At 35.8% G+C, this 27,562-nt stretch overlaps 4 protein-coding genes across 7 annotated transcripts; 2 read left to right on the plus strand and 2 right to left on the minus strand.

Annotated features, from left to right (window-relative positions):
- The first annotated feature begins 93 nt into the window (after positions 1 to 93).
- LOC130747331 (uncharacterized) lies at positions 94 to 6,161 on the plus strand. The gene is made up of 12 exons (XM_057600231.1): positions 94 to 878; positions 1,251 to 1,453; positions 1,536 to 1,733; positions 1,976 to 2,047; positions 2,442 to 2,537; positions 3,111 to 3,190; positions 3,364 to 3,442; positions 3,727 to 3,937; positions 4,042 to 4,238; positions 4,711 to 4,816; positions 4,991 to 5,080; positions 5,211 to 6,161. Exons 1-12 carry the CDS (start codon positions 371 to 373, stop codon positions 5,921 to 5,923), a joined length of 2,553 nt encoding a protein of 850 aa, XP_057456214.1. The 5' UTR covers positions 94 to 370; the 3' UTR covers positions 5,924 to 6,161.
- Positions 6,162 to 7,012: 851 nt separating this feature from the next.
- LOC130747333 (DNA damage-repair/toleration protein DRT100-like) lies at positions 7,013 to 8,509 on the minus strand. The gene has a single exon (XM_057600233.1). The coding sequence runs from the start codon at positions 8,438 to 8,440 to the stop codon at positions 7,280 to 7,282; it is 1,161 nt and encodes a 386-aa protein (XP_057456216.1). The 5' UTR covers positions 8,441 to 8,509; the 3' UTR covers positions 7,013 to 7,279.
- A 2,465-nt stretch (positions 8,510 to 10,974) lies between these two features.
- On the minus strand, positions 10,975 to 12,338 carry LOC130747334 (DNA damage-repair/toleration protein DRT100-like). The gene has a single exon (XM_057600234.1). It carries the CDS (start codon positions 12,324 to 12,326, stop codon positions 11,124 to 11,126), a length of 1,203 nt encoding a protein of 400 aa, XP_057456217.1. The 5' UTR covers positions 12,327 to 12,338; the 3' UTR covers positions 10,975 to 11,123.
- A 9,859-nt stretch (positions 12,339 to 22,197) lies between these two features.
- Positions 22,198 to 27,163, plus strand: LOC130747335 (transcription factor bHLH122). Of its 4 annotated transcripts, none has more exons than XM_057600235.1 (7): positions 22,198 to 22,378; positions 22,746 to 23,480; positions 24,191 to 24,510; positions 24,609 to 24,779; positions 25,258 to 25,323; positions 25,429 to 25,497; positions 25,844 to 26,123. In XM_057600235.1, exons 2-7 carry the CDS (start codon positions 22,913 to 22,915, stop codon positions 25,955 to 25,957), a joined length of 1,308 nt encoding a protein of 435 aa, XP_057456218.1. In that variant the 5' UTR covers positions 22,198 to 22,378; positions 22,746 to 22,912; the 3' UTR covers positions 25,958 to 26,123. The 4 variants fall into 4 exon arrangements, with proteins under 4 accessions (XP_057456218.1, XP_057456219.1, XP_057456221.1 ...); XM_057600236.1 differs by having other exon boundaries at positions 22,875 to 23,480; XM_057600238.1 differs by lacking the exon at positions 25,844 to 26,123 and adding an exon at positions 26,921 to 27,163 and having other exon boundaries at positions 22,199 to 22,378.
- Positions 27,164 to 27,562: the final 399 nt, after the last annotated feature.

Consider the following 27,562-nt stretch of genomic DNA (forward strand, 5'->3'; position numbering starts at 1 on the left):
GAGCCAGGTCAAAAATAGGATGCAGTCACCCAATTTTTAAGGGATAGCGTAGACTTCACATTGTCTCTTTCCATAACAGCTTTACTCTCCCGCCCAGGAATATAGGAATATAATATATCTGTGGCTGCATTACTTGCTTTTCAAATCCAAAATGGCAAAACCTGAGATCATCTTAAACATGTCCCTGTTTTCTAGTACCTATATATATATCCCATTCCATTTTCTCCAATCTCCAAACTTCACTGAAAAAATCCAACCCTTTTTCTCTTTTCAATTTCTTTTTTATATCCAACTTAGGTAACAAATTTCTAACCCGTTTTGCTTAGTTTAATGGTTTTCCCCACCTTTAATTTTGGATTTTTCAACAAAGATGGAGACTTTTGTGTTTTTGCTTGTGACCCTTTTGCTGTGCGGTCATGCTGCTGGGAAAGAATGCACAAACATTCCTACTCAATCGCACACGTTCGCGTACCAGCTAATGACATCCAAGAACGAGACATGGAAATCAGAGGTGATGTCTCAGATTCATTTGACTCCCACTGATGAATCTGCTTGGGCAGATTTGATGCCAAGGAGGTCATTGGATGAGAATGAGAAAAACAAACATGAATGGGGTATGATGTATAGGACAGTTAAGAACTTGGGAACCATGAATTCACCACCTAAAGGGTTTTTAAAAGAAGTGCCTCTTCAGGATGTGAGGTTGAATGAGGGTTCCATCCATTGGAGGGCACAGCAGACAAACTTGGAGTATCTTTTGATGTTGGATGTGGACAGGTTGCTTTGGAGTTTCAGGAAAACTTCTGGTTTACCAACTCCGGGGACGCCTTATGGAGGATGGGAAGCTGCAGATATTGAGCTCAGAGGTCATTTTGTTGGTTAGTTACTTTATTACATCAATCATCTTAAATGTGTTCACCAAATCTAGCTTGTGTCGCAGTTTGATGTTATTCATTTATACTATATGCTCAGAACATTTCTCAGTTGATGTTTTTGAAAAGCTTGGTTTTCTACATAATGAAGTTATGTATGAAGAATTCATTGGACTCCATGTATCTAAATTAGTGAATTGTATTTTTTTTTTGTTTTTTGTTTGTTTGAGGTTTGTTGATAACTTATGAAATATCTCTCACAAACTGATGTGTAGAAAAACAAATGCATATTGAATTCATTCCCCTGGCTGCAACTTTCAGCTTCTACAATTCACTTTTCAAGGATAATTTATAATTGCTTTTTTTAACACTGTGAAGGGCATTACTTGAGCGCATCAGCACTAATGTGGGCCAGCACACACAATGATATTCTGAAGAAGAGAATGGACGCTCTCGTTGCCGGTCTGTCTGCTTGTCAGGAGAAAATTGGATCAGGATATCTCTCTGCATTTCCACCGGAGCTTTTTGATCGAGTTGAAGCTATAAAACCTGTGTGGGCTCCCTATTACACCCTTCACAAGGTACAATCGAAAGTAGCTTTTTCTTATGCAAGTGTTTTCTTGGCCTTAACATTGTGGAATTTCAAATATTCCACTTCGACAGATCTTTGCTGGCCTGTTGGATCAACATACTATTGGTGGAAACCCTCAAGCTCTAAAAATGGTGACATGGATGGCTGATTACTTTTACGACCGCGTGATGAATGTCATAACAAAGTACACTATTGAAAGACACTATGAATCACAGAATACAGAAACAGGAGGAATGAATGATGTCCTTTACAAACTATATAACTTAACGGTGGGTTTACTAGTTCACATAGTTTCCTTTACTATTGTTGCTTTGTGTGCTTCTATAATGTTCTTGACTTGTAGACTTTGTTGATCTTAGTATAGGAATTAGAAGATAACGATTCTAATTCATACTTGAGAGATTATTTTAAAAGCAATGGCTTACTTAGCGTTCATGATTATAGCACAAGATACATAGTTATTATGGTAAACTTCAATTCTGAAGTATAGCTTCCATGCTATTCTCCGCAGGGGGATTCGAAGCATCTAGTGTTGGCTCACCTTTTTGACAAACCATGCTTTTTAGGGTTGCTCGCAGTGCAGGTAACTGAAACATTATTTGTTGAGTTTTGACATTGACATATTGCTATTTAATCCACATTCTGTTGTATATAGCTGGCAATAAATTTCAAGAGGTCTTACCGTTGTCTTTAAAATAATTTTTAGGATGAGTTGTATTATAATCCTTACTAATGTAAGCTTTCAGTTGAATAAATCTGGAAAAGTGCATGGGCGAACAATATATACCAGAAAGCTTAAATGTGAAATTAAATTAACTTAAAGTTACTCTTTTTTACACACGGGAAAATAAACTTCCTGTCCTTGAAACAATTAGATATTGGATGTTGAACTTGGGCATTATTCTAGCTTATGAACTACATCTAATTTTATAACCATTCCACATAATTGTTTTCTGAACTTCTCTGTTTTCATGTAGGCTGATGACATAGCTGGTTTGCATGCTAATACACATATCCCAATTCTTGTCGGAGCTCAACTGCGGTATGAAATCACGGGTGACCCACTTTATAAGGTGAAATATTTAGGAACATTATACATTACTGATATAAATTTCACTAAATTTGAATAAAATCACGTTTATTTTATATTTATTAGTTTAACACCATTTATTTAGTTTTTCAATTTACACTCTGTAAGTTAATAGAGTTTACTTATGATTTTTTTCAACAATCTTGCATAACTTCCGTTGTCAATGGATTGTGGAAGTAACCTATTCAGATAATTGTAACTCAAACACCCCTATTTGTACCTCCAGTCTGTCATTGTTTGTGAAATACACATTCACTCCGAATGGTAGAAACAAAATACATATTAATGTCCCCCTCACACTTTAAATTAGTACCTATATGGTTCATACTTCAATTTAGGCATGTCTATCTGTAGACTGTCTTTATATTTGTTACCTATGGTCCTTTTTCATTTTAAAATGTTTCTCCTATTGCATGTTTTAGATTTCTGCAGTAAATTTGGAGTTCCAACTTCAAATTACATTTCTATGCATTCCATTTGCTTTCCGCCCTTCAAAACTCAACATCTGCCATGCCTTTCAACTTTCTAAGACTTTTCTTGTTCTTTGGTGTGTTAGGAAATTGCAACATTCTTTATGGACACTGTAAACTCTTCACACAGCTATGCAACTGGAGGGACGTCAGTAAGCGAGTTCTGGTATTAAGAAGTCAGCATTTTATGTTTCAGCTTTTTCATATGCATTTGGAATTGTCTTTTGAGTTTGTCTTCTGGAAGGGCATAAAGTATACTATTATGTGTTTCATTCCTTTAGTTATTCACTATCGGTTCTAGATTTCTTTCTTAACTCCTTTACTTCAATTTTTGCATAGGCATGATCCAAAGAGAATAGCAGAAAACCTAAAATCGACAGAAAATGAAGAATCCTGCTCTACATATAACATGTTAAAGGTACATCCAAGCATTTATCATTTTATTAGCTCATGTCATGAGAAGTTAAAATTGAGCATATGAAAAAATTTCAGTTTTTTTTAACTATTAGAAGGGGGAAGACTTATTGTCACATGGTAATTCAGTGGTATTATGTTTATGATTTATGCTTGTATATGTGTTTATGTGTGTGTGTGACAAGACACAATGTTATGAGATTATTGTTAGTTGATTTCTATTGTAAGTATTTGTGTTCCCAGACAATATTTCCATTATCTTAGCACCTAAAAATGAAATGATTTCAGGTTTCACGCAACCTCTTTAGATGGACCAAAGAAGTCTCTTATGCAGATTATTACGAGCGTGCTTTAACAAATGGTGTACTCAGCATTCAAAGAGGAACAGATCCTGGAGTGATGGTTTATATGCTTCCACTAGGTTATGGGGTTTCCAAAGCTAAGACTTATCATAGTTGGGGAACGCCATTTGATTCTTTCTGGTGCTGCTATGGAACAGGTGCTCATTTGTTTCGAATTGCATCAAACTGCACCATATTTTTTGTCAATTCTTTCATACTCTTATCAGTCTTATGTTCTCAATTTATTTTTCCTGTTCATTAGGAATTGAATCATTCTCAAAGCTGGGAGATTCTATCTATTTCGAACAGGAAGGGAATGATCCCACTCTTTACATCATTCAGTACATATCAAGCTCATTTAATTGGAAATCTGGGAACCTCTTGCTCAATCAGACTGTGGTTCCAGCTTCTTCATGGGATCCTAACCTGCAAGTGACATTTACGTTTTCTCCTCTTGAGGTGCCTATTACATTGTCTTATGGCATCTTATTTAGCCCCATACTCATCTTAGATGCCTTTTAAGATCAAACATCCTCATAATGCCTAATCTGTGCAAAATTTTGTCCCTTTTGTCCCCCCAACCCCCTTCTTCACTAAGGCTTTCATTTTCAAAATATTAGGTCCCTCTCCTACTTCTTTTGTTCATAATTACTTTATAATCTACCATTGTCATCTGAGATGTGACGAAGGAAATTGGAGTATAATTTGTTGGAATCTAGTGTATATTGGTATAACAAGCACCATAGGTTACCTTTTGAAAATTGCACCGTCAAGGTGATTATTAATTGAAGATGGGTTCCTGATACTACACCAAAATTGGGCATCTCAACTTGATTATGCATCTGGACATTTCAGTTACTTAGATTTATTTTAAAAAAATTAATTGCTAATAAAGGATAACGGATATATTTTCATACCTTCACTTCTGCAGAAAACTGGAACTTTGTCTGCATTGAACTTTCGACTACCGTCTTGGACAAGTACAGTTGGCGCCAAGGGGATATTAAATAGTGAAACTTTAACTCTGCCAACTCCAGGTGTGAATCTCTCTTTACTTCTCTTTTATTAAGTCAAGATTCCCCTAGTTATCTAATCGCAGACACAGGTTAGAAACACACACACACACAGCGAACTAAATATCTTGTAATTCATAACAGAAAAAAATTGACACTAGAGACATAAAGAAATATTTTATTTTTGCCAATCTCTAGGAAATTTTTTATCAATCAAACGACAGTGGAGTGCTGGCGACAAGCTAACCCTTCAATTGCCAATTACCATCAGAACCGAGGCCATAAAAGGTAGCTTCATAAGATAATCCATGTGTCTTGATGATCAAATTAAATATCCTTCCATCAGATCATACTTTTTGAATGAGGAATGTTTTAATGTCCTAACCTTGCTGATATTGTGTATTTTGATTAAATTCAGATGACAGACCTGAATATGCATCTGTTCAAGCAATTCTTTACGGTCCTTATCTTCTTGCTGGTCATACCACTAATGATTCAGACATTAAAGCTGTTGCAAACGGGACTACTCCAATTCCTTCAAATTACAATAGTCAACTAGTTTCTTTTTCCCAAGACTCTGCAAACTCAACTTTTGTTTTAACAAATACAAACCAATCACTTACAATGCAAAATTTACCTGGACCTGGCACTGAGTATGCTCTGCATGCAACCTTTAGACTTGTCCTAAAAGAATCTTCCTCAAAGTTTTCATCATTGACAGATAGTATTGGTAAATCAGTGATGTTAGAACCAATTGACCTTCCTGGAATGAGTGTTATTCACCAAGGAGCAAACAAACCTCTGATCATTTCCAATGGCGGGCCGTCTTCTTTTTTTCTTGTGGTACCTGGATTGGATGGACAAAATGGAACTATATCTTTAGAATCTGAGAGCAATAAGGGCTGTTATGTGTACAGTGGTTTGAGCTCTGGTTCAGGAGTTAAGCTCAGTTGCATCTCTGGTTCTGAATCTACTTTTAAGCAAGCAACAAGCTTTGTTTTCGGGAAAGGATTAAGGCAATACGATCATATCAGCTTTGTGGCCAAGGGGACAAGCAGGAACTTTCTTTTGGAGCCATTGTTGAGTTTCAGAGATGAGCATTATACGGTTTATTTCAACATTCAACATTGATTCAAGTTTTTATCTTAACTAAAAATATAGATGTAAGTTTGGTCTATGAAGGTTCAAATAATCAGCATTCAATTATTGTTTGTAAATAAGAAATTAGTATTAGAAATTTGCGTTAGGAGATTTTGTACAGATTTGTTTTATTTCCCTATTTAGGTTTAGTCTAGCCTATATAATGTAATCACTTGATGTATTCTCATTAAGAAATAAAATTATATTTTCTCCATACTTTAGGTATTAAAAAGAATTGTTGGTGAATTTCCTCTTTATCTCGGTGTTCTGTAATTGCAGTAGTACACATGATCAACTGGATAATGCATATATGATCACTTCTGATTACACATCAACCATGAAAACTGAAAAGTAAGTTGAAAAACACAAGTTCTTTTTTATATAATTATATACCAACTTTAAATGATGTACATACAAATTTTAAAATGAACAGAAGAAATTATTGAAATATAATTGTAAAACAGAAATTTTTATTACAAATATTTTGGTGTGTAAGCTTGTAGATCTTTTCCATCAATTTCCTTCTATTCCTCTTATGATTAGTTATAGAGATAACAACTATATAGTATGACACAGCTGTTATTGTAGTAGTTAACTATTTACAGGAATTGCTGACTCTGCTCAAGGAAAATGTCCTGCATTCACACAACTCTGAAATGTACAATCTAATTGCTGAGTGTTGCCTGTCACTCAAGCTGAATGACATTGTCCCCTCATGTTTCTGGAGGGGGTGCAGGCCTTTTGCTAAAGAAATTGCTTTTATAATTGGAGAGATGAGGGAGAAGCCAATAAGTAGCACAATTTTGCTATTGATGATGACATTAACCAAGTTAATGTGGTGTTTTTTTTTTTACTTCTGTCAAAATATCTAGCGTTCTGTTACTGACTCAAAATAACCATTCAATTTTCCCACCTTTAGAATGTTACCTTCATTTTTATCCTATTCAGGTTTGTAATCCTTGAAGAAGCATGTGGCAGAGGTATCAATTCCAGGATATTTAGAAAGCTTACATGTTCTATGGCACTCTGTTGAATGTAAATCAAATGTCTAATTATCAGTACTATTTAAAAAACTATGGAGAAAGAATAAGATTTTGTCCCATTTAAAACAAACATATATAGAATATCTGAAGCATGCAGCAAGCTTGTTTAGCATCTTACAAACACATCATTTAGAGTTGAAAGATGCGGAAGGTAGAGGCTGAAAGATGAAACCACAGCCTTTAATTTGTCTTTCAATAAGCATAGGTGAACCACAATTTTTTTATATAGATATTATAATAGTGATAAATTGATATGTGATGTAAATATAATATGTGATCTTCATCATCGGTCACGCACCCAATCTCACGTGTGTGAACTACGATGAACGCATGGTTTAAGCGGCATGCCACAGAGACATTGATTGTGCTGAAATGCTCGTGGCGGAAGATGATCGAAAGAAGGTCCACGTGGAATCTGGCCACACAAACGATTATGACTCAAATCCGCATAGCCAATGTACCATGCAAACGCCATAGATTTCGCAACGAAACCGCTCAAGAAGTTGTGCGACAAATCAAGGTTTAAAAAATAAGTGTTTGTTCCGAACACATCTGGAATGTGTCCACTCAATGCATTCCAGCTCAGATCCAAACGACTCATTCTAGAAGCCAGCAGGGTCCCCGGAATCCTCCCCGTCAAGTTGTTGTACTTCAGGTTCAGCGAGTCTAGGACCGGCATCCGACCTAATGAGGCCGGAATCCAACCGGATAACCGGTTCAGAGAAAGGTCGATGTCCGCCAACGAGTAAATGCTGGCAATCGACCTTGGAATTGAACCGGTTATCCGGTTGTGGCCTAACAAGGCCCGGTTCAGCTTTCTGAGCTGGCCCATGTTCCACGGAATCGGGCCCTTTATTGCGTTGTTCCGAAGATCCAGTTGCATGAGGTTGGAGAGGTTCACCAGCGTCTTTGGGATCCATCCAGAGATGTGATTGTCTGCGAGGTTGAGCACGGTGAGCTGCGTGAGGCTCCCTATGTCCCACGGAATCTTCCCTGTGATGAGGTTCCCGGAGAGGTCTATGGTTTGGAGAGAACGGAGGGTGGTGATGCAGCCAGGGATAGTTCCTGAAATGCCCTTCCAGTCGGAGATTGTAATGCTGGAGAGCTGCGTGAGGTTGCAGATTGATGGGGAGATGTATCCGGTCATGTATCCTGCACTGTTATTGTTGCGGCGGCGGGGGAGGCGGTGGTGGTTGTAGTCGTCGGAGACAGTGAGGCCGCGGAGGGTGATCTCCGCGACGCGGCGGGTGGTGGGGTCGCAGCTGATGCCGTACCAGTGGTAGCAGCAGTTAGTGCCTCTCCATGAATGGAAGATTTCAAAGTTGGGTTGTTGGAGAGCTGCTTTGAAGGCCATGAGTGATGCCCATTCAGAAGGAGGACATGACTCAACAAGTGTGGGATCAAGAGCCACTAGAAGGGTCACTACTAGTGACATGACAAAAACTGCTCTAACACTATCATCCATTGTTAATTTATTAATTGATTTGATGCATGTGCATGCAAATTAAGTACTGCAATTGCTATTTAACAATAGATTGGTTTGTGCATGTATATATATAAATTATTTATGGACTTTATGCTATGCTTGTGATATAAGGATTGATTTTAGTTGATTTTTTGGGGGAAGCTAGCTAGCTGCTAGCATATGAGTGTTGTTTCTGTTAACAAGAAAGGAATTTTGTGAAAGTGATGGATAGCGTGTTCAGTGTTTACATGTGATGAATGCATAAAGATACTATATCCTTACATGGAGTTGTAGAGTAGAATGATATGCCATGAGATCGATGATGATTCAGAAGGAAAGCAATTGGGGTAAGTGTGTTGCTTATTACACCAAAAAGAAACGAGGATTGCACTTTACTGTACTCTGTAGTATCTAATTTTGCCAAAGCACTTGTCTTTTTGAGGTGGTAGTACTAGTAAGTAGTACACATCTATCATTCATCTACACTTACATTTCAATATTCAATTCCTACTTTAATTTTCTATTTGCTCACCATGTAAATCATTCACACTTGTAATTTGTCGAATTTAAACCATTACAAATTAAAAAGTTTAATAAAAACAATATATGCTGTGAATATTCGCCACAAAGTGGTGATCACCTGTAGAAATCTAAAGAAAAATCATGAAAATGTTTGATGAGATGTGAAAGAAAAAGATAAATAGAAAACTTGTTGGAAAAAACCCAATACGATATACAAAAATTAAAATAAGAACACAATTAGAACACAATTCCCATTCTAGTCTATTCTAATTAGGGCCCTATGGACAAATTCATTTCTTGTAGGGTATCGCTCGGCTCCTACTGCCGACACCCCCTTATCCTCGTAGACTGTTGTGGGCCTTATTTTTCCTATTGCTGGATGTTGCAATTGTTTTGGGTATACTGAAAGCCAATTGGACTTAGCCCAGTTCATGAATACCCTACTCCAATGGATCCTTCTTATTGCTTAGAAATTCTGGATTTGTTATGTTGTTATTACTTTATTTCCATTCTAAAATAAAATGTTATCACTAGGCTCACCTTAATTCTAGGAATATAGTTGTTAGTATCCTGTATCTATTTGTACTTAACTTACATAATGAGATATGAAGAAAATGAGGTTGCTCATAGTTTTTCTCTTGTTTAGATTTTTCATTTTTCTTTGTTAGGGTCTAGTATGTTTAGAAGTTCTTATATATGGTAAGATAATCTTCTAACTCTTAAGCTAACTTTTGAGGTAGAGTTAAAAGTTCTAATATGGCATCAGAGTTTATCTCAGATTTGTTAAGTGGAGACTTATATGTGGATCACTCGCAGATGTTCAATCTTATGTGTTGAAAAATTTCACATTAACTTAGAGATATTAATAAGATAACTCTTATATATGAAAAACAATATTTACCTTGAGCTAGCTTGAAATTTAAGAGTCTAACCTTACCACAATAACTAACTTAACATGTGAGGATTATTGTCTCCTTATATATAAAAGTTATTCATATTTTTAAAGTTAATGTGAGACATCTTCACAGTCTTAGTAGATTGAGTTTCACTCTTTACAAAGGACATAACTAAATAAAATAATTCATTCCTTGAACCCTTTGCAGCAGCTAGATCATTTTCTCACTGCTGTTTCACGTGTGCTGTCTACCCGCCATGACGCCATCCCTACTCCATCCATGTTCTTTGTCACTTAATTAGTTAAATTTAAAAACCCAGGCTAATCACTCTCTGCTATCTAAATTTAAATTATAATTATCAGTCATCACATTTGTCAACAAAACAAGTGCTACATAATCTACGTAAATTTGATCAGTATGACAGTATTTCGCCAAAAGTCTCATAAAAACTTTAATGCAGGGGATGTCAGACATCCTAATTTTAATTATGAAGCAAGTGCTTGGTCAACCTTGAGCCACAACCACCGTGTTTTGTGCTTTGGCTTGCACAGAAAATATTATACTGTTAGCTCTACAGATCACATTAATTACAATCAGAACATGCACCGGAGACAAAAAATAAAACCATTAAACTAATTAACTAAAGATTTCAAACTGAGATGATCGAAGAGAAAGATATGGGATATGATGGATAATATTGGAGAAAATTGGATTAAATCTTTTTTTCTTTACCTAAACAAGATTTCTCACGGCTGATAATTGTAAGATTTCTTTAGTTCATACTTGTATTTCAACAGAGACCAATCATTTATCCATATTAAATGGTAAGAGAATTAGTTAAGAAATTTTTTTAATTCATAAAAGTTGAGAATTGATTCCTCATGCATTAGTTTAATATATTTTCAAATTCATATAAAATCATTACATGTTAACGTATCAATACATCACCTGAACATACGGTGGATGCATGCTGGACAAACCTTTGATCACCATATCCTGATTTTAGTTTTCAACTTTGAAGCAAGTGAATGGCTCGGGATTATAGGAAAAAATTCAAATAAATTAAATCATAAACTGACAATGTGCATCAGTGCATGTGCATGAGCATATAAAGGATGGTAGGAACCTTCTATTTTATTTATAAAAAAATGAAATACAGAAAACAAAAAGAGGACAAATATAAAAAATTAACATAACAACAAAAACACATTGAGGATTAAGAAAAAACTGGGTGGGGTTTAGTCATTTGCTGACGTGGCACTAATTTAACAAACTTTGAGTGGCTTTTCACAGAGGCAATCGTTGGAAGCAAATGACGACGCATCAACATGATCCAAGTAATCTCCACTGGGAATTGGGCCGCAGAGATGGTTGTGGCTAAAGTCCAAGTACCCAATGTAGGAAGAAGAAGATATGGATTTGGGTATAGGACCCTTGAGATTATTGTAGGAAAAATCCATTGACGTGAAATAAGTCTTGGCCCCAAAAGCGTTGGGTATCTCACCCTCCAACATGTTATGGCTCAAGTTCAAGTCACTAATCTCCGAGACCAACAAGCTTGCAGGGATCGTACCCGAGAGCTTGTTCATATCGAATTTTAGTGTCGATAAAACTGCCATCCGGCCCAACGGCTCTGGAATTGGACCGGATAGCTGGTTTTGAGACAGATCTAAATCCGCGAGACGGGGAATCTCTGAAATTGAGCTTGGGATGGGCCCGGTTAACTGGTTCCCGCTGAGCCCAACGTGGCTCAACATCCGAAGCCGCCCCAGGCTTTGCGGAATGGGCCCGGAGATCTTATTGTTGCGGAGGTCGATATGCGTGAGCCTGGTGGCGTAGGTTAGCGACGGCGGGATATTTCCAGCAATAAGGTTGTCGGCGATGCTCAGCCGGGTGAGCTGCCGGAGTTTGCCAATGTTGGCGGGGAGCGCGCCGGAGATGCGGTTTCCGGTGAGATCGATGATGCGGAGGAAGGTGAGGGAGGAGACACATCCGGGGATCTCGCCGGAGATTCCCTGCCAGTCGGTGATGGTGAGGCTAGAGAGCTGAGTGAGCTTGCAGATCTCCGGGGAGATGTGGCCGGCCATGTAGGCGGGCTCGTGGGCTTGCTCGAAGGTGGTGTCGACGGAGCCGGCGCGGAGGTTGATTTCAGAGACATGGCGGGTGTTCTTGTCGCAGGCGATGCCGAACCAGTTGGCGCAGCAGTCGGTGCCAGTCCAAGAGTTGAGCACGCCGTTATGAGGCTCACGGAGGGATGACCTGAAGGCATGAAGGGCAGCCAGATCGGACGGCGGGCATGAGTGGACGGTGGAGGTGACGGTGAGGAGTAACACTAACAGCGCCGTTAGTGGCAGGAATGGAACTCGAACTACCCCCATTGAACGAGATGAGATGCTGTGTTGACTAATTTGCGAGTATGAAGGGAGGGAACATGGAAATGCAGAAAGGCACAGTGCAGTACAGTGCATGCATGAAAGTTTGGGTTACTGACATGGTGATTTATACTAGTGTTTATTCAAGTCTTATGACCACTTTGCCCCTTTCTTCTTAGTATTAAGTCAACAAGGCGAGTAGGTTTTTTAAGTATTGTTTCTTTGTTGTAAGATAGTTTACGAAGAGAACATCTACATTTATGTGGGAATTTTAGTGAGTATTTTTTTCATTCACAACACTCAAACTTAAACTTAATTAAGACATTGTTTAAGAAAGAAAACAACGACTTAAACTAAAGACATTGTTTAAGAAAGAAAACAACAAGTATTACTTGAACTAATCAACTATTTGTGCAGGTGGATTTGTTTGATCGAGTCTCATAGTAATCATAAGTTGCTACAAATATCTACCTTCTATTTGTATTCACTGTTCACATTGAAAAATAATTCATACACATTTTATAAGCACTCCTCCTAATGTAATGAGATAAAAGAGTAGATGAGAGAAAGTGTGAGATGTTATAGATGATGTGATAAAAAATATGAATGAAAATAATATGCAAGAGAATAAGAGCATGTAACTATAACATATCAGAACTTATTCACATTTTCCTCCTTGATATTTTGGAACACTAACTTTGTGTATTATTCATTATTTTACAATTAACTATAATTTTTATTACACATTGCAGTCATATTGGGTTGGCTAGCTTTGCTCTTGTAATAAAAAAAATTATTGAGTTGGTTAAAGGTTTCTCCCGCTCGAAAGGCTCAACATTTGTACATATAAAAATTCAAGTGCTGCAAAAGAAAAAGAAAAAAATCCAAAACTTGTGGTTCTCGAATAATTAATAAATTTTTACTCATAGATATGCACTTCTGAATTATTTTTATGCTTTTAGGATTTAAACTACTAAAGCATATTGTAGCAAGGTAGATATGTGTAGCAACTTATGCTTACATAAGCATGAAGTAGTTTTAACATTTCTTGTTTTTTGGTCAAAACATTTTTATGTTTATGATTTCCCAAAAATATATTTTTTCTCTGGTCAAAAATAAATAATGTTTTTTTGTCAATAAAATAGATTATGTTTAAACACTATATAATTTTTAGAACAGGCCCAACGAAAGGAGATCCATTACACGCCGAGCCCAAAAGTAAATAAGCAATTGAGGCCTCTCTCCAAGAGGATGCTTTATCCATTGACCAGGTACATAATATGCATTGACCTTCGACCAAAAACAAAGTAAGCATTGACCCAAAAAAAAAAAGTACAGAGTAAGCACTTAGGAGTTAGGACAAAGTTAGTATTTTTATTAGGTAAATTTGGATCCAAACCTTTGACAAAAAAAAGGGAAAGACCCCTTAGTAGGCACTACAAAAAAACTTGTTTTTAGTGGCACTATATTTGTGGCATTTACCAAAAAATGCCACAAACTGATTTATTTTGACATTTAATTAGAATGCCACTAATTTAAAACCGCTTCCTAGCTAATTAGTAGCTATTTGGCAACAAACTGATATTACTTTGGCATTTAATTAGAATGCCACTAATTTAGGACCGCTTCCTAGCTAATTAGCAGCTATTTGGCAACAAACCGGTATTACTCTGGCATTTAATTAGAATGCCACTACTGCATTCCTAGTGAATTGGCAGCTATTTGGCAGCAAGTTTTCTAAAGTGGTCATTTCACCTAATTACTAGTGTGCTAGAGAGAGACTCTGCAAAGCTCAATTATCAAACATTCATTACTTAAGTTTCTAAAAATCTCTTAAAGAGCACACTCTTTCGATTTCTCTCCCTTGATCATCGTTTTCTCGCCGCTTCTCCGTCTCTGAGCAAGGATTGACGACGATGTTGGTGCCATTCAGGAACTTGTGGTAGAGTTCACCAGCGGCGTTTTTGGCAGAGAAGTTGCTTGATTGAGCGAGGAGGGCGATGATGATGGCGTTGGAGACCGTGAACTCGAAGACAGGGTTGCGGCGAGGCGAGGGTACAGAGGAAATTGGCGGAGACTTTATGAGCGAAGGGGGAGTCATGTTAGGGTTCAGGAAATTTGCAAAACGGTGATGCAGAGATCCAGAATGCGTAGGGTTTTTGAGATGCCTTTGAATGGTGTTGGGCTCTGTCGAGGTTCATCGTCATTGGTGCAGCTTTTTCTTTTGGTATGATTCGATCAACTTTTTTTCATGTTCTGATAGTCCTTATAGTTAGGGTAACTTGGAAATTTATGGAAATTTTGATTAACTTGAAAATTTGTGGAAATTTTGATTAACAATGCTTCTGAACTGTTGATTTATGTTGCTAACCTTGCAAATGGCGATGGATATGTTCTGAGTTATGTTAAGATGATTTGAAAATCATGATTCCGGTTTGAGATTGATTAGAGAGTTGGTCTTGATTATGAAAAGAGGGTGAGAGGATACTCATTTGTTTCCCATAATTACTACTACTGACTGATACCATGATTATTGCACTACTAGGTAATGATTTTAGCTTCAATGTTGAATCTCTTGATTTATCCACTTAATGACAAGGAGGTGGTAGATTGTGCATAAGCTGTTTGATGAAATGACTTAGAGAGAGATTTTAAATGTATATGTATAGTTTCATCTAGGTAGCAATCATAGATGTTTTTATATTATCCGAGTCATGATTTGATGGACTTCCACTTCTAGCGGCACCGTCGCTACTACCATCTTCTTGGAGTCTTTGCTTACCAACTCTGTCCCCTTATCAGCATACTCCAGCATTGTGTATTTTGTTATGGCCCTTGATTCTGCATTACAAATTCTTAGATCAATGATCCATATATTGCCTCTTAACACTGTGCAGTTATATGTGGTTGTTTTGACTTTATAGACATAATTCAATATGATTTGGTTGCTTTTCATTATTTTTAGAGATCTAGTAATGTGAGCTCAGATAATTTCTTTTTAAGTGATAACTTGAACTTAGTGATATGGTATTTGTTAAGGAGCTGCACTAAGAATTAATTTCCTGAGGGGGAAAGTATGATTTGTAGTGATCTTAGGTTACACAAGTTCAGCTTTGATATTTTATGATTGATCCTTTTCCTGTTTCTAAATGACTTATGAGCAGGTGATCCAGTGAATAATCCGACAGTGTTTCTCCTATGTCACTGATATTTTCTTCCACAGGAAAAGAAACTTCTTTTGGAACAGAGTGGGCCTCATGTTACAAGAATTTATGTCTTTGAGGTGAGGTAGCCTATAAGAATTAAGAACCTTATCTTTTCTTTGATTATGCATTTGCCTGGAGTAAGCATTTATTGCAGTGTTGCCCTATTACATGTATTCTTTCGGTGATAACTTGGAAAGAATAATTGATAAAATCATTGCAACTCTTTTATTGCAGACACCCATGGTTAGCTATCTAAATGTGCATGCTGTGTTAGAAGGAAGAAGAAGTCGAGCTAAGGCTTCGTCTTCAGATGATCCGGAGTCTTCTCAGGTAATTTTTTTTGTATCTCACAATTAGCAGATTGGGTGTTTGCTTTTACAAAATTTGTACGGTTTTATATACTGCTGGTAATACATCTATCTGAACTGTAGAGTATTATGCTTTCTTTTAGATAAAGTGTGCTGAAGTGTTTATATGTCTCAAAGGGAGCCTCCACCCTTGGGTTGTATGTCATATGTTTTTAAGTTTATTTAAGTTATGATTATTATTTTATACATGTAGCCATACTAATTTTACTGTATTTTTGTGCTGCTGATTCAAAATAAGTTAAGTTAATGACATGCTATCAACTCACCCAAATGACATGTAGGAGCAGGTGGAACAAGAACTAACTCAAACCAACAATTTTACGATGAATCGATTGAAACTGCTGATCATGCAAAAGGATTTCACTAATGTTAGTGAGGTTAGTCATGTTTGCCACTAGTTTGGAAATTTAGTTTTGAATCCTAAATGTTTTCATTTCTATTTCTCATTGAAGTGATTACTTGATTGGGTCCTTGCATCCACAACTATTTTCTCATTTGTTATCACCTAGCATTGGTTTTTTTTAGGATTTCAGCTACTGATTAGAAATTTGACATATGCCTACTCTTTTCATTGCAGGGTCAATTGATGGCAATATAGATACAATGAAGAAATGTCTAACAATATTTGAGTCTTTATATCTTTATGTAATTGATTAGCTAGTGTTGGTTGTTTACATATATCTTCTTCTAATTGATTTATGTACTTTGGTGTTTCAATCTTTATGTACTCAAATTCAGATGCTGGAACCATATATGTCCTTTCATGTTCATGCCCATTTGTTTATTTCTCTTGTGAAGGTAGAGCTTATATTGATTGTTAAGAATATTTTCCTTTAATTAATCATTTTCTCTCAAAAAGATAACAGGATTTCATTTTCAAAAAAATAAAAATAACAGGATTTCAGCTACAAAGTATAAAAGTATGAATATATAAGTAAATAAAATATTATTGATAAAATGAGACATATATGTAGCTTATGGCATTTAAAAAGATGCCAGTTTCAATTTGTGGCATTTAGAAGATGCCAGGAGCATTTGTGGCATACAAAAACCGGCATTTAAGCAAAAAATGTCACAAAACAGTTGTGGCACCTGTAATAGAGGCACTTAAAGGTGAATGTCACTAATAACACTTGGGGCATTTAATAAATGCCACAACTGAACAATATCAATGCCACTAAAAATACATTTTTTTGTAGTGAGGTCAGATCTGAATTTTTATAAAATCTTGATTTTGATTTTCAAATAAATATAATAGTTATGATAATTGAATTATATTTCAATATTTAAATAAGAGATAGATATAATCATTAATCATTTTGAAAATTTCATTATTTAAAACTGAGAGAAAGAGAAAATCCTTTTGAAAAAATAATTAAAAATTATCCTATTTTTCTATTAAAAAGAATCAACAGAAAATTACCAACCTATATTTAGTGATTTTACACTAATACCTACATTTGTCATATATGTCATGTTTTTTTCCCTCTCCCTGTCACATTATATCATTTATTATACATGCACTTCTTTTATTCATGTTCTATCTCTCATTACATATAGAGTATGTATATGCGTCATAGAGTTGTGATGATATATTTTCTTTTTAATTGAGCATATTCTATTGTTGTTTTATAAAATGGGTGACCCTAAGGTGGACCACTTTCAAAGTGGTCTAATTTTAGACCATTTTTTTAACCTGCTATAACAGGTCAACACATTTTTTTTAAATAAATTTAATATATAATAAATTTTTAATGATATTTTTTATTAAAAAAAATAATGTGTTGACCTGCTATACCCAGTCAAAGTAGGTGGTGTAAAATTACACCACCTAAAAGTGGTGCAGGTTCTCCTTAGAGCATCAGCAACAAAGAAACTTTATGAGTTTCTTTATGACATGTCATCTGAAGTAAAGTTTCTTAACTGTTGCAGAAAATTAAGTTTCTCCACGTGGCAAGCAACTTTGCTCCAAAGTTTCTTTCTAGAGAAACTTTGCTCAAAGTTTCTCTTCTAAATTTAATGATTAAAAAATAAATAAAAAACAAATAAAAAAACAAATAAATAGGTAACTGGATTTACAAGAAAGTAGTGGGGTATATTGTGGGATCCATTTAAGAAACTTTTTAGAATTTCTGAATTGGAGTAAAAAGTGAGTAGAGTTTATTAAAGTGGTTTAAATGACGTGGCATTACCAAAATTTAAATTAGAAACTCTAATGAGTTTCTTGGATAACGATGCTCTTATAAAATGAGTGGTTCAATTATTATAAGAAAATGAAATGATATCATTTTGGATCCATACAAATGATTTTTCAACGCATCTCCGTGCAGGAGTACCACGTGGCACCAGTGGTCCCCAATACACAACATAGAAATATTTCCCTTTCTCTTCCACTGTCACCAACACCCATACTCAACATCACCAATCTATTTTTTTAAATTATTAACATCTGTCTCCTCTCAGATTATTATATATAAATAGCATTGGAATTGCTTGCGGTTCAGATTGATGTAGTTAGTGAGAAAAAAAAAATTGTACGTGGACTTGTATAAGATACTTATTTGTGAAACTTGTAGCAGGTCATCAACTTTAATTTTTTTTGCTCTAATTGTATTTGCCGTTGAACTATCTTTTTTTTATCTACACCATTAGACTAATTTAATTTTTCACCCTTGCGATCAACGCACAATATCTAAGCGGTGAAAGAATTTTTATATTCATAAAAATTGAGATTTGAATCTTAAATCACTTATATAAAACAAAATATATACTAAATCACTACATCAATAAGTTGGTTAAATCTACTGCAGTACTGCGTTTATAGCTTTTATGTCCAATTGTCATTTTGATTGCAAAATAATAAACATGTGAATTCTATATTAATTACTGACAAATTGTTGTTTTCTCTGGACCTTTTCCATCCTCTGTAATAAAGGTTGTCACTGTTTAATTAACTCTGTTGGCTTTATATAAGGTGAGATCCACGTGAATAGATCGGATAATCTAAATTAATGTTATAATATTCTACCCCAATAAATAAGAATATATGTGAATGTGAGTGCCATTAACTTTCTCTAACATTTTCAACACATTATGTTATTGATTGAAACTCATAATTTAATGGATCACATGTATGAACTTTCAATTAACAAGGAAAAGTCGTTTAAAAAAAAAAACAAAGAAAAGTATGTTTAAAGAGGAAATACCGAAATAGAGTGTGGTATTGAGTTAGGAGTTTTACATTATTTAATATGTATATATAATCGTAAAGATTAAAAATAGTTTAATATTCACGTAACAGCTTTTCACTTTTTTTTTTTAATGCAACTTTTTACAAAATTACTTATTTTCTTATGTGGTAAGAGTTTGGGACATGTGAGTTAGGTAGGAGATTCAGATATCAAGCAATTTATCTTTCCGATGTATAATAAAAAATTAAACCTAATAATCAAAATTTATACTCTTACCCTCAAATAAGAAAAGCATTAAATGCAGATGACTTCATTTTCTTTTAAGTTTTAATTATCCAATAAGATATATCTATTGGCTAAAAGCTAAGGTAAAGGGCTTTACTTATTCATGGATTGAATGGAAGATGAACCCAGGTGCTTGCATTTTATCATTGTAATAATTTGATATTAGGACCTGCTGATGGTTAGGGGGTTGGGAGTGTATCTGCGTTAAGCTTACAGGAAAATTGGAACTGATGGTAGTAACAGGGACGGTGATAAGCGCATAATTAATGCACTTTACGTGTGTCTTTCTAAGCTTCATTATATACATTTTTGTGCTTAATTGTTATGACTTAGCCATATTTTGACCATTAGTGCTTATTTGGATTATTCATGGAAAAGTGCTTAATTCTACACTTTTAGTTTCTGTGACTGTTTTGCTGGAACAGGTTGAATCTGGAGCTAGAAATATCGAAGTAAGGCCCATAATATGTCGTTGGAAAGCTAACTCGAAGCCCTACAACTTTCATGTTCAGCACAATTTGAGAATCAGCCTCTAACTTGGTCATAATTTCCTTGCAAAGTTTCTGTCGCTAATCCTGCGAGTCTGGAACAGTCTGCACTAAAATGATCATATCTTGAGCTACAGAACTCCGAATTAGGATCTGATTGAAGGCCCGCGAAGCTGGCTTAAAGACCTACAACTATTATGTTTACCTTAGTTGAAGATTCAGACTTATTGTGGGACCCACGAATGTCTGATTGTTCAGCAGCTTACTCCTTTATTTGGACCCGATTTTGTGAAGATTTAGAAAAGATTTAGATAACAAAGATTGTTACTTGATGAACAAGTTTATTTATTAGTATAAATAAGTGAGTTTAGACTTTTGTTAGACCTCACCACCTCACCACCATCACACCACCTCACCACATTTCACCATCACCTCCTCCACCTTCTCCTAATATCTCTCTCCATCTTTTCTAGAATGAGTTGCTAAACTCCATAGTTAGTCTTAGGATTTTTAATATTCTTGTGTTTGCAAACTTGAGGTTCTATTCTTAATGCAAATTTCTTCTTTATTAATTCTCTTCATCTCTATTTCTGATCTAGGGTTTGCCTAATTCCGTAGTTTTATAAATAAGAGTTGATGCATGTTCGCTTAGTTCATGTTAGTTCGTAACTGTTTCTTAATCGCTTAGTTTAGGACATTGTGAATTGATTTTCGCTTAGTTAATCAACTCTCACGAATTAGGGAAACAATAAGGAAGAATTAATCTTTTGTAACCAATGAAGGTTTGTTCCACTTGAATGTTATAATCCGAGGACTAACACTTTCTTTCTTCTGTTTAATCTATTTAATTATTGCTTGTTACCTTCTACCAAATCAATCAAAAAAACCCTCTTTTTATTTGCTTTTGTTTTACTCTAATATCAATTAATAATCTATCAAGTCCTTGTGAGAACGATCCTGGTGTTCATCACCTTATACTGCATTCAAAGCAAAAATACTTTGACACGCACTCGCAACAGTGTGTTCGTCAGACGGGTTTGCAAATTGCAAATGCAGTTGCAGGGGTGTGGTTTTTACCTTTGTAATTTTGAGCTATTGCTTTTTTTTGAATGAATGAATTTTGAGCTATTGCTAATTTGTTCATTGCTGGTTCTTTAGACATTAACCTTGTATTATGGGATTGGAGTACCCCTTGTACTCCCTATAATACATCTTTGCTTATAAAAAAAAAAAGATATATCTATTGGACCATTGACAATGAACTTTATCGTAAAGCACTTCTGAAAGCATAAAATCAGGGTGCTCTACTCAACTACCTACACGATAATTCTCACATGCTTAGTTATTACAGCATTTATAGATTCAGCATTCTAGTAGTATATATTTTGTTGTCTTATTATTAGTATTATTATTGTCCTTTTGACGGGTAGTAATGTTGTATTATTATTGTCATTTTTTTGTTTTGGTTTTATTATTATTGTCAGTATTTCAATACATTTTGATTTTTGTCAAAAAATCATTTCATTATTCAAAACAAAAAATGCAATGATAGTTAAACTCATTGTCATTGCAACAAAATCATTGATGGTCCTGAATGAAAAGTTGTGTCCTGCTCCTTCCAGCATTGAGCCGTGCGGGAAAGCAGTGCAATAAAGTCATTTCACCTCGTATGCTTCCCAATTTATCAAAACCTACTTTGCTTCTAAATTTAGGATTAACTTGTGTTCTTTCTCACTTTGGGAACCCTCCTTTTGCCACCCACGTTCTCTCTCTATCACTCACTCACATCTATCCTACTTTGAAAAAATATTAATAAACATTCATATAGTGCAGACAATTAAGCTACACAAACGCTTTAAATGAGAATTAAAGAAAATGTAGAAAAAATATTGAAATGAGTACGATAAAAATAAAGAAAAATTAGATGTTTATTGATGAGTAATGAACATACACGCACTTTCTCTTACATCTAATTTCCACACATTTTACTCTCTATATCTTTCTGCATTTTTTGTCACATCGTAAATAATATCACTCACACTCTCATTTCTACCTTATCTTATGGAGGTGAAATTGATTTGTCAACTAAACATTGCTCATACTGAGTGGAAAAAGGAATGTGTACATTGTTTGGAAATTTGTTTGGGACATTAAAATTCGAGATCTCACATTCTAGCGTCTTAATTCCCAAACATGAAACAGACTTTGAACCTCCATTAGGTGAAAACATTTTTAAACTGAAAATCAAGCATACACTTAAATGTCTATTAAATGTCTACATTATTTTGTATGTCCATATATAATTAATTTTCTCAATCACTTTTGTTTTTTTCTTCCAAAAACTGAGGGCATTATGGTAAAACAGGACCACAAAACACACCAAATCTGAAAGCTGGATTTGTGCCTCTGTTCACTCCCTATTGGCTGCACCTCCACAGCAACTAAATGGGATGCTACTATATTTTATAATAACCCCTTTCTCTTGAACCTTCCCTTCCCTTATTAGAAGCACACACCATCTCCACCACCACCACCACCACCACCACCACTCTCACCACCACTGCACGCAACCACAAATCCAACCTCATCTAGTGCAGACACACACCAAAGGTATGAGCTTTTTCCTCTGTTCTTGTAGTTTTCCACTTCATAGTTCACATACTTTGTTTATTTTCACATGTTCCTGTCTTTTTCTAGTGAGCTTAGTGATTCACTTTCACCTAACACACAAACGGGTTTCCGTTAGTTTCAGTGCTGAGTGATTGAAAACTCAACTCATACATCATTTTTTTTGTCTTGTTCTTATACTTTTTCCACTTCCCCTGTTTGTTCTCTGTCTGAAATTTTTTGTGAAACTTCAGTAGCAACCCACTTCACAGTTTTAACTGAAATCACCTTGATTCTAGGGTTTCTTTCTTGCTCTTAGATCTCTAGAGTTTCTATGTTTAAGGCTTACATAAAAATTAAATTTTTACAGGAATTGACTGAAAACAGAGGATTTCAAAGGGTTAGGATAATCTGAGGAGAGGGTTTGGAATTTGGAAGATTAATCTGGAAGATAAGAATAAAGATTGAAACTTTGGTTTGTTTTTTTTTGGAAATTCAGCACGCTTGTGAGTAGAAGAGTGGAAGAGGAGGGAGAAAATGGAGTCAGATCTTCAGCACCATGCTCCTCTGTTTCTGGATCATCCACAGCACCAGCAGCAGCAGATGAATTCTGGGTTGTCACGGTACAAATCAGCTCCGAGTTCGTATTTTTCGAATATCATTGACAGGGATTTCTATGAGGACCTCTTCAAACGCCCCTCGAGCCCTGAAACCGAGCGAATCTTCGCCCGGTTAATGAATAGTCTTGGTGATAGTGATGGTGATGGTGCTCCTGCTGATGCAGAGGATTCACTTGTTGCTCAGAATCTCCCAAGTGTTCAGCAGCAACAGCAGCCGCTGCAGCTGCCTGCTGTGAAGGAAGAAATTGACCAACAATCTCAAGCTATGCCATCCATGAGTACTCAACCTGTAGTTCTTCAACAGCAGCAGCAGCAACAACAACAACAACAGAACCAGAACCCAAGCAACATCAATAGTTTTCAGAATCTTTACCCAAGCTCTGGAAGACCACCTTTGCCGAACCAGATGAAGACAGGTCGTGCCAATCTTATCAGACATGGTAGCTCACCTGCTGGATTGTTTGCAAACATTAACATTGAAACTGGTACATCCAATTTCTTTTTCTTTTTTGGTCTCAATGTTGAAAAGCCGCACGTTGATAAAAGTCTTTATAATTAGTAGAGCAATTCTCAGGCTAACCGAAATTCTAAGATGATATTAGTTTATCCTAGATCCGTTTGTATATGGGTCTCCGGCAGATGTTCATTCATGTCAATTTCATGCTCTAGATGTGCGGTTCTGGGCGTGGGGTGTGGTGAAAGGTCTTACATTGATGATAAATATGACCAAATAAGTCTATCTAAAGGGTAGAGCTCATGTCTAACCTAGTTTTTGGGGCAGAGTTGGGCATAACCCAAATTCTAAGAACTAACTGTATTTATAATTCCCCTTTTTCTTTCCATCAGGAAGAATTGTAACTTTGTTTTAGTTGTTCTTTTCATCCCTATTTTTCCCCTTTTTCTTTTCCCTCTTCACTCTATCATAATTGTCACCTTATCTGGTAGCATAGTCCTCAAGTTTGTTATTCTAGATCCATTTTGTAGATGTAGAAACTTGGGGGTGGGAGATGAAGAAGAGCAGAGAAAAAAATAAACAGAATTGTGGTCCTTTGTTATGGGGTGTCTGAGTCTGATAGAAATCCTGCTACTGTTTTACAAAAAGGAGGTTGCTTGAGCTAATCATGGGTACAGTTTTCAATTTCTTACTCCATGAATAGGTTGTCATATAATGACGCTATGCAAGCTTGATTAACAGGCTATGCTGCTATAAGAGGAATGGGAGCTTTTGGAGCTGGTAGTAACAAGACCGAGGAAGCAGCCTTTTCTCCTTCAGCGCGGCTGCAGAATCCACCAAACTACTCATCAGGGTTACTGTCTCCAAGAGCTGAAATTGGAAGTAAAAGCAACACGCAAAACAATCCAGAAGCTGAAGGTTTTGCTGAGACAAGGGGGAATGAATTCCCAGGTTTTCCATGGGATGATTCTGCAGTCATGTCTGAGAATTTGAGTGGTCAAAAAAGATTTAGAGATGATGATGTAAAACCATTTTCTGGTTTAAATGCAGCTGAAAGTCAGGTATATTATTATTGAACCCTGCTGATTTCTAATAACTGATGTATATTTTGTCACTGTAATGTTTTGTTACATTGATCTGATTTTGTTTCATTGATCAGAATGAAACAGGAGGCCAGGCTCCTGCACCTTTGGCTCATCACATGAGTTTGCCGAATACTTCAGCGGAAATGGCAGCCATTGAGAAGTTTTTGAAGTTCTCAGATTCTGTTCCATGCAAAATTCGTGCTAAGCGGGGATGTGCCACTCACCCAAGAAGCATTGCAGAGAGGGTATGAGATTATTAGTTATTCTAGGCCAGATGACTTTTTAGTTTTTACTCACACAGAAATAGTTGATAAATAGCATGTTTGGATCGGTTTTTCTGTCCCCATAATCAATTATAACATCCAGAAGCTACTCAGAGAAGCTTGATTCGGAATTGATTTTGGTCTTAGAATCAATTCTAGATGAATTTTCAAACATGCACAATATAGTAAAAATCATTGCGACTAGTGCCTTACTAGCTAGTTCATTGATTCTAACATGCACATGGATAAGGTAGGCTTATGTACTAGAAAATGTATAATAAGCTTCAATGAGTGCTCTTTGGTTTGCATCTGAGTGGTACTACCCCATTTTTATCGATCAATTCTTCATGACTTGGATAGCATCAAATTATTATTTTAATTGTTGGATGGAAAGGCATAATTGACAAACCAGTTGGCATAACAATATGATTGGTGTTTTAATGGTTATCTTTGTGTTCAGGTGAGAAGAACTAAAATTAGTGAGCGAATGAGGAAACTTCAAGATCTTGTCCCCAACATGGATAAGGTAAGGTTTTGTTTGACTTGTGTTGCACAATTTCCCACACACGTCACTTGTTATGTCAATTGTGGAGGCCTTAACGCAACAAATGTTGTTTCTCTCCTTTTGCAGCAAACAAATACATCAGACATGTTGGACTTAGCTGTTGATTACATTAAAGACCTTCAAATGCAAGTTCAGGTGTGTTAACAACCGACACGTCTCAATTCCCTTCAGGATCAAGTTCTTCTGTCCCCAAATGTTGTCTCAATATCACGTCTCACCAATGAAATATCGTCATGTCAATTAAAAAAGAAATGAATGGGGCAATTACAAACTCAAATGGTGTTTTTAATTGACATGTTAACATTTTATTGGTGGGATAAATAACGTAACACAGTTTGGGGTCAAAAGATAAGATTTCGGTCATTTTCGATGATGTTATTAGTATGTGCCACAATTAGTTATGATGCACTATTCATTCTGTTGCTTATTTGATTTTCTTTCTGCATATATCTATGTATACTTTTTGCATAGACTCTTTCAGATTGTCGCGCAAAGTGTACGTGTAAACACAAGCAGCAATGATGGAAAAAATGAGAAGAACCTGAGTTATTCTATGTACAGATATCGTAATAATGATATATTAATAATAGTTTGATCTAGAAACTAGAGCAGCTTTCTTATATAATTATTATTATGTAGCCACTTATTCCGCGATAGCATATAAAAGTTGACTTGTAAGATCCAATCAAAATTTGATGCCACATGTGCAAAAGCATGGTGTACAAAATTTTGTGATAATGAAGTTTATGTCGTTAATCTAAGGGCCCTCAATTTAGGGGATGGTGAGGATGGGGAGGAGAAGAGAAATTGTACTTTTGCATATATCTTGAATCATGGAGTGTTGGTTAATTATGCAGGAGACGTGAAAAGGGTTGTGTGTATGGGTTTAGATTCATTCAATGACGTGGAAACATGTGGGACAGAAGCCGACATTGTTTTGTGTTGGTTATCTACTTGTGTTATGAGTAGAGTGTGGTTTACTTTTTGCATTCCTTTTTCATTCGTGTATCTTAAAGTGTGTCTAATAAAGCCAATTTGGTGGTGGTTAACTAGTTATTGACGCTTTGGGATTCATGATCTCAAAGTCCTTATGATGGTACTATTAGTGTATGTTTGGTTTGATTCACAGATGCGATTTCACATATATCTAAGGGTTATTGGAGAAATTAGTATTTGTCACATTAAGTTTTTGTAGTTCAGTGGAAATTCAAAACAGTCAAGTTTTTGAACAAGCAAATTTTTGCAATTTGTTTGAAAGAGTATGATTGGTTCAAATAATACATGTTCCAGTCTAATATATATATGTGGAATAAAAACTCCTCCTAGAAAAACTAGTCCCACTTTGGCTCGTTGCCATTCCTTTTGCATTGCATCTTAGTATGTTTAGATTTCCATTATACTCAGCATTGATACATATTGAAGCTATCATGTCAAAATTATACTTTTCCGATCCACGTTAAATTTAACGTCGTTTATATTAGCTTCTTTAATAGTAGTGTATTGAAATATGTAAAATTATGTAATGTTTGCTCTAACTTCAAACCAATCATGTTCACAGTACAGTACATTGTGAAGAGAATCATGTCCGGGATATGTGGCCTAAGATAGTAAATGGGTTTCGGTCTTTGGGAGCTGATCTGCTTTTGATAGAGAAAGGGCATATGCATATGACATAGCTGGGAGGCAGTGGAAGAGTCACTATCTCTAATGGGCCAACTGTGGGTCCAGATCCATTTAAGTGACGACCATGTCACAAATGATGTCACAATGCAAAGGTTTCCCTAAACGTTAAGTAAATGTGTGGATTTTCCACAGCAAGCAAAGCTCTATATATGGATAATCCCGTTTCGAATTGACACAATCCCGTTCTCTATATCAACTTTTAATATATATCAGGAATGCAAAGTTTTTATTTTTATTTTTCTGAAGAAAAAAAATGTAATATGAAGTTTTTTCACACTTGTAATCAAGTCGGAGACATCACTATCATATCCGAGTCATATTAGTCACGTGGGGTCCATTTCCCCTGTAGAGACCGGTGGTCAAATGACAAAAAAAAATATTGTAAAGATATCATAGAAATTTAATTTCATTAATTGGTGCGACACATTTTGAGAATTTAATTAGCTGATTAGGTAGAAAACTTTGATGAGAAAAATGATGGTGCACCGACGGTGCCGTCAACCAATCAGATTTAAGG

The sequence above is a fragment of the Lotus japonicus genome, chromosome 3 (assembly GCF_012489685.1).
Source record: "Lotus japonicus ecotype B-129 chromosome 3, LjGifu_v1.2".
NCBI classification, from domain to species: domain Eukaryota; kingdom Viridiplantae; phylum Streptophyta; class Magnoliopsida; order Fabales; family Fabaceae; genus Lotus; species Lotus japonicus.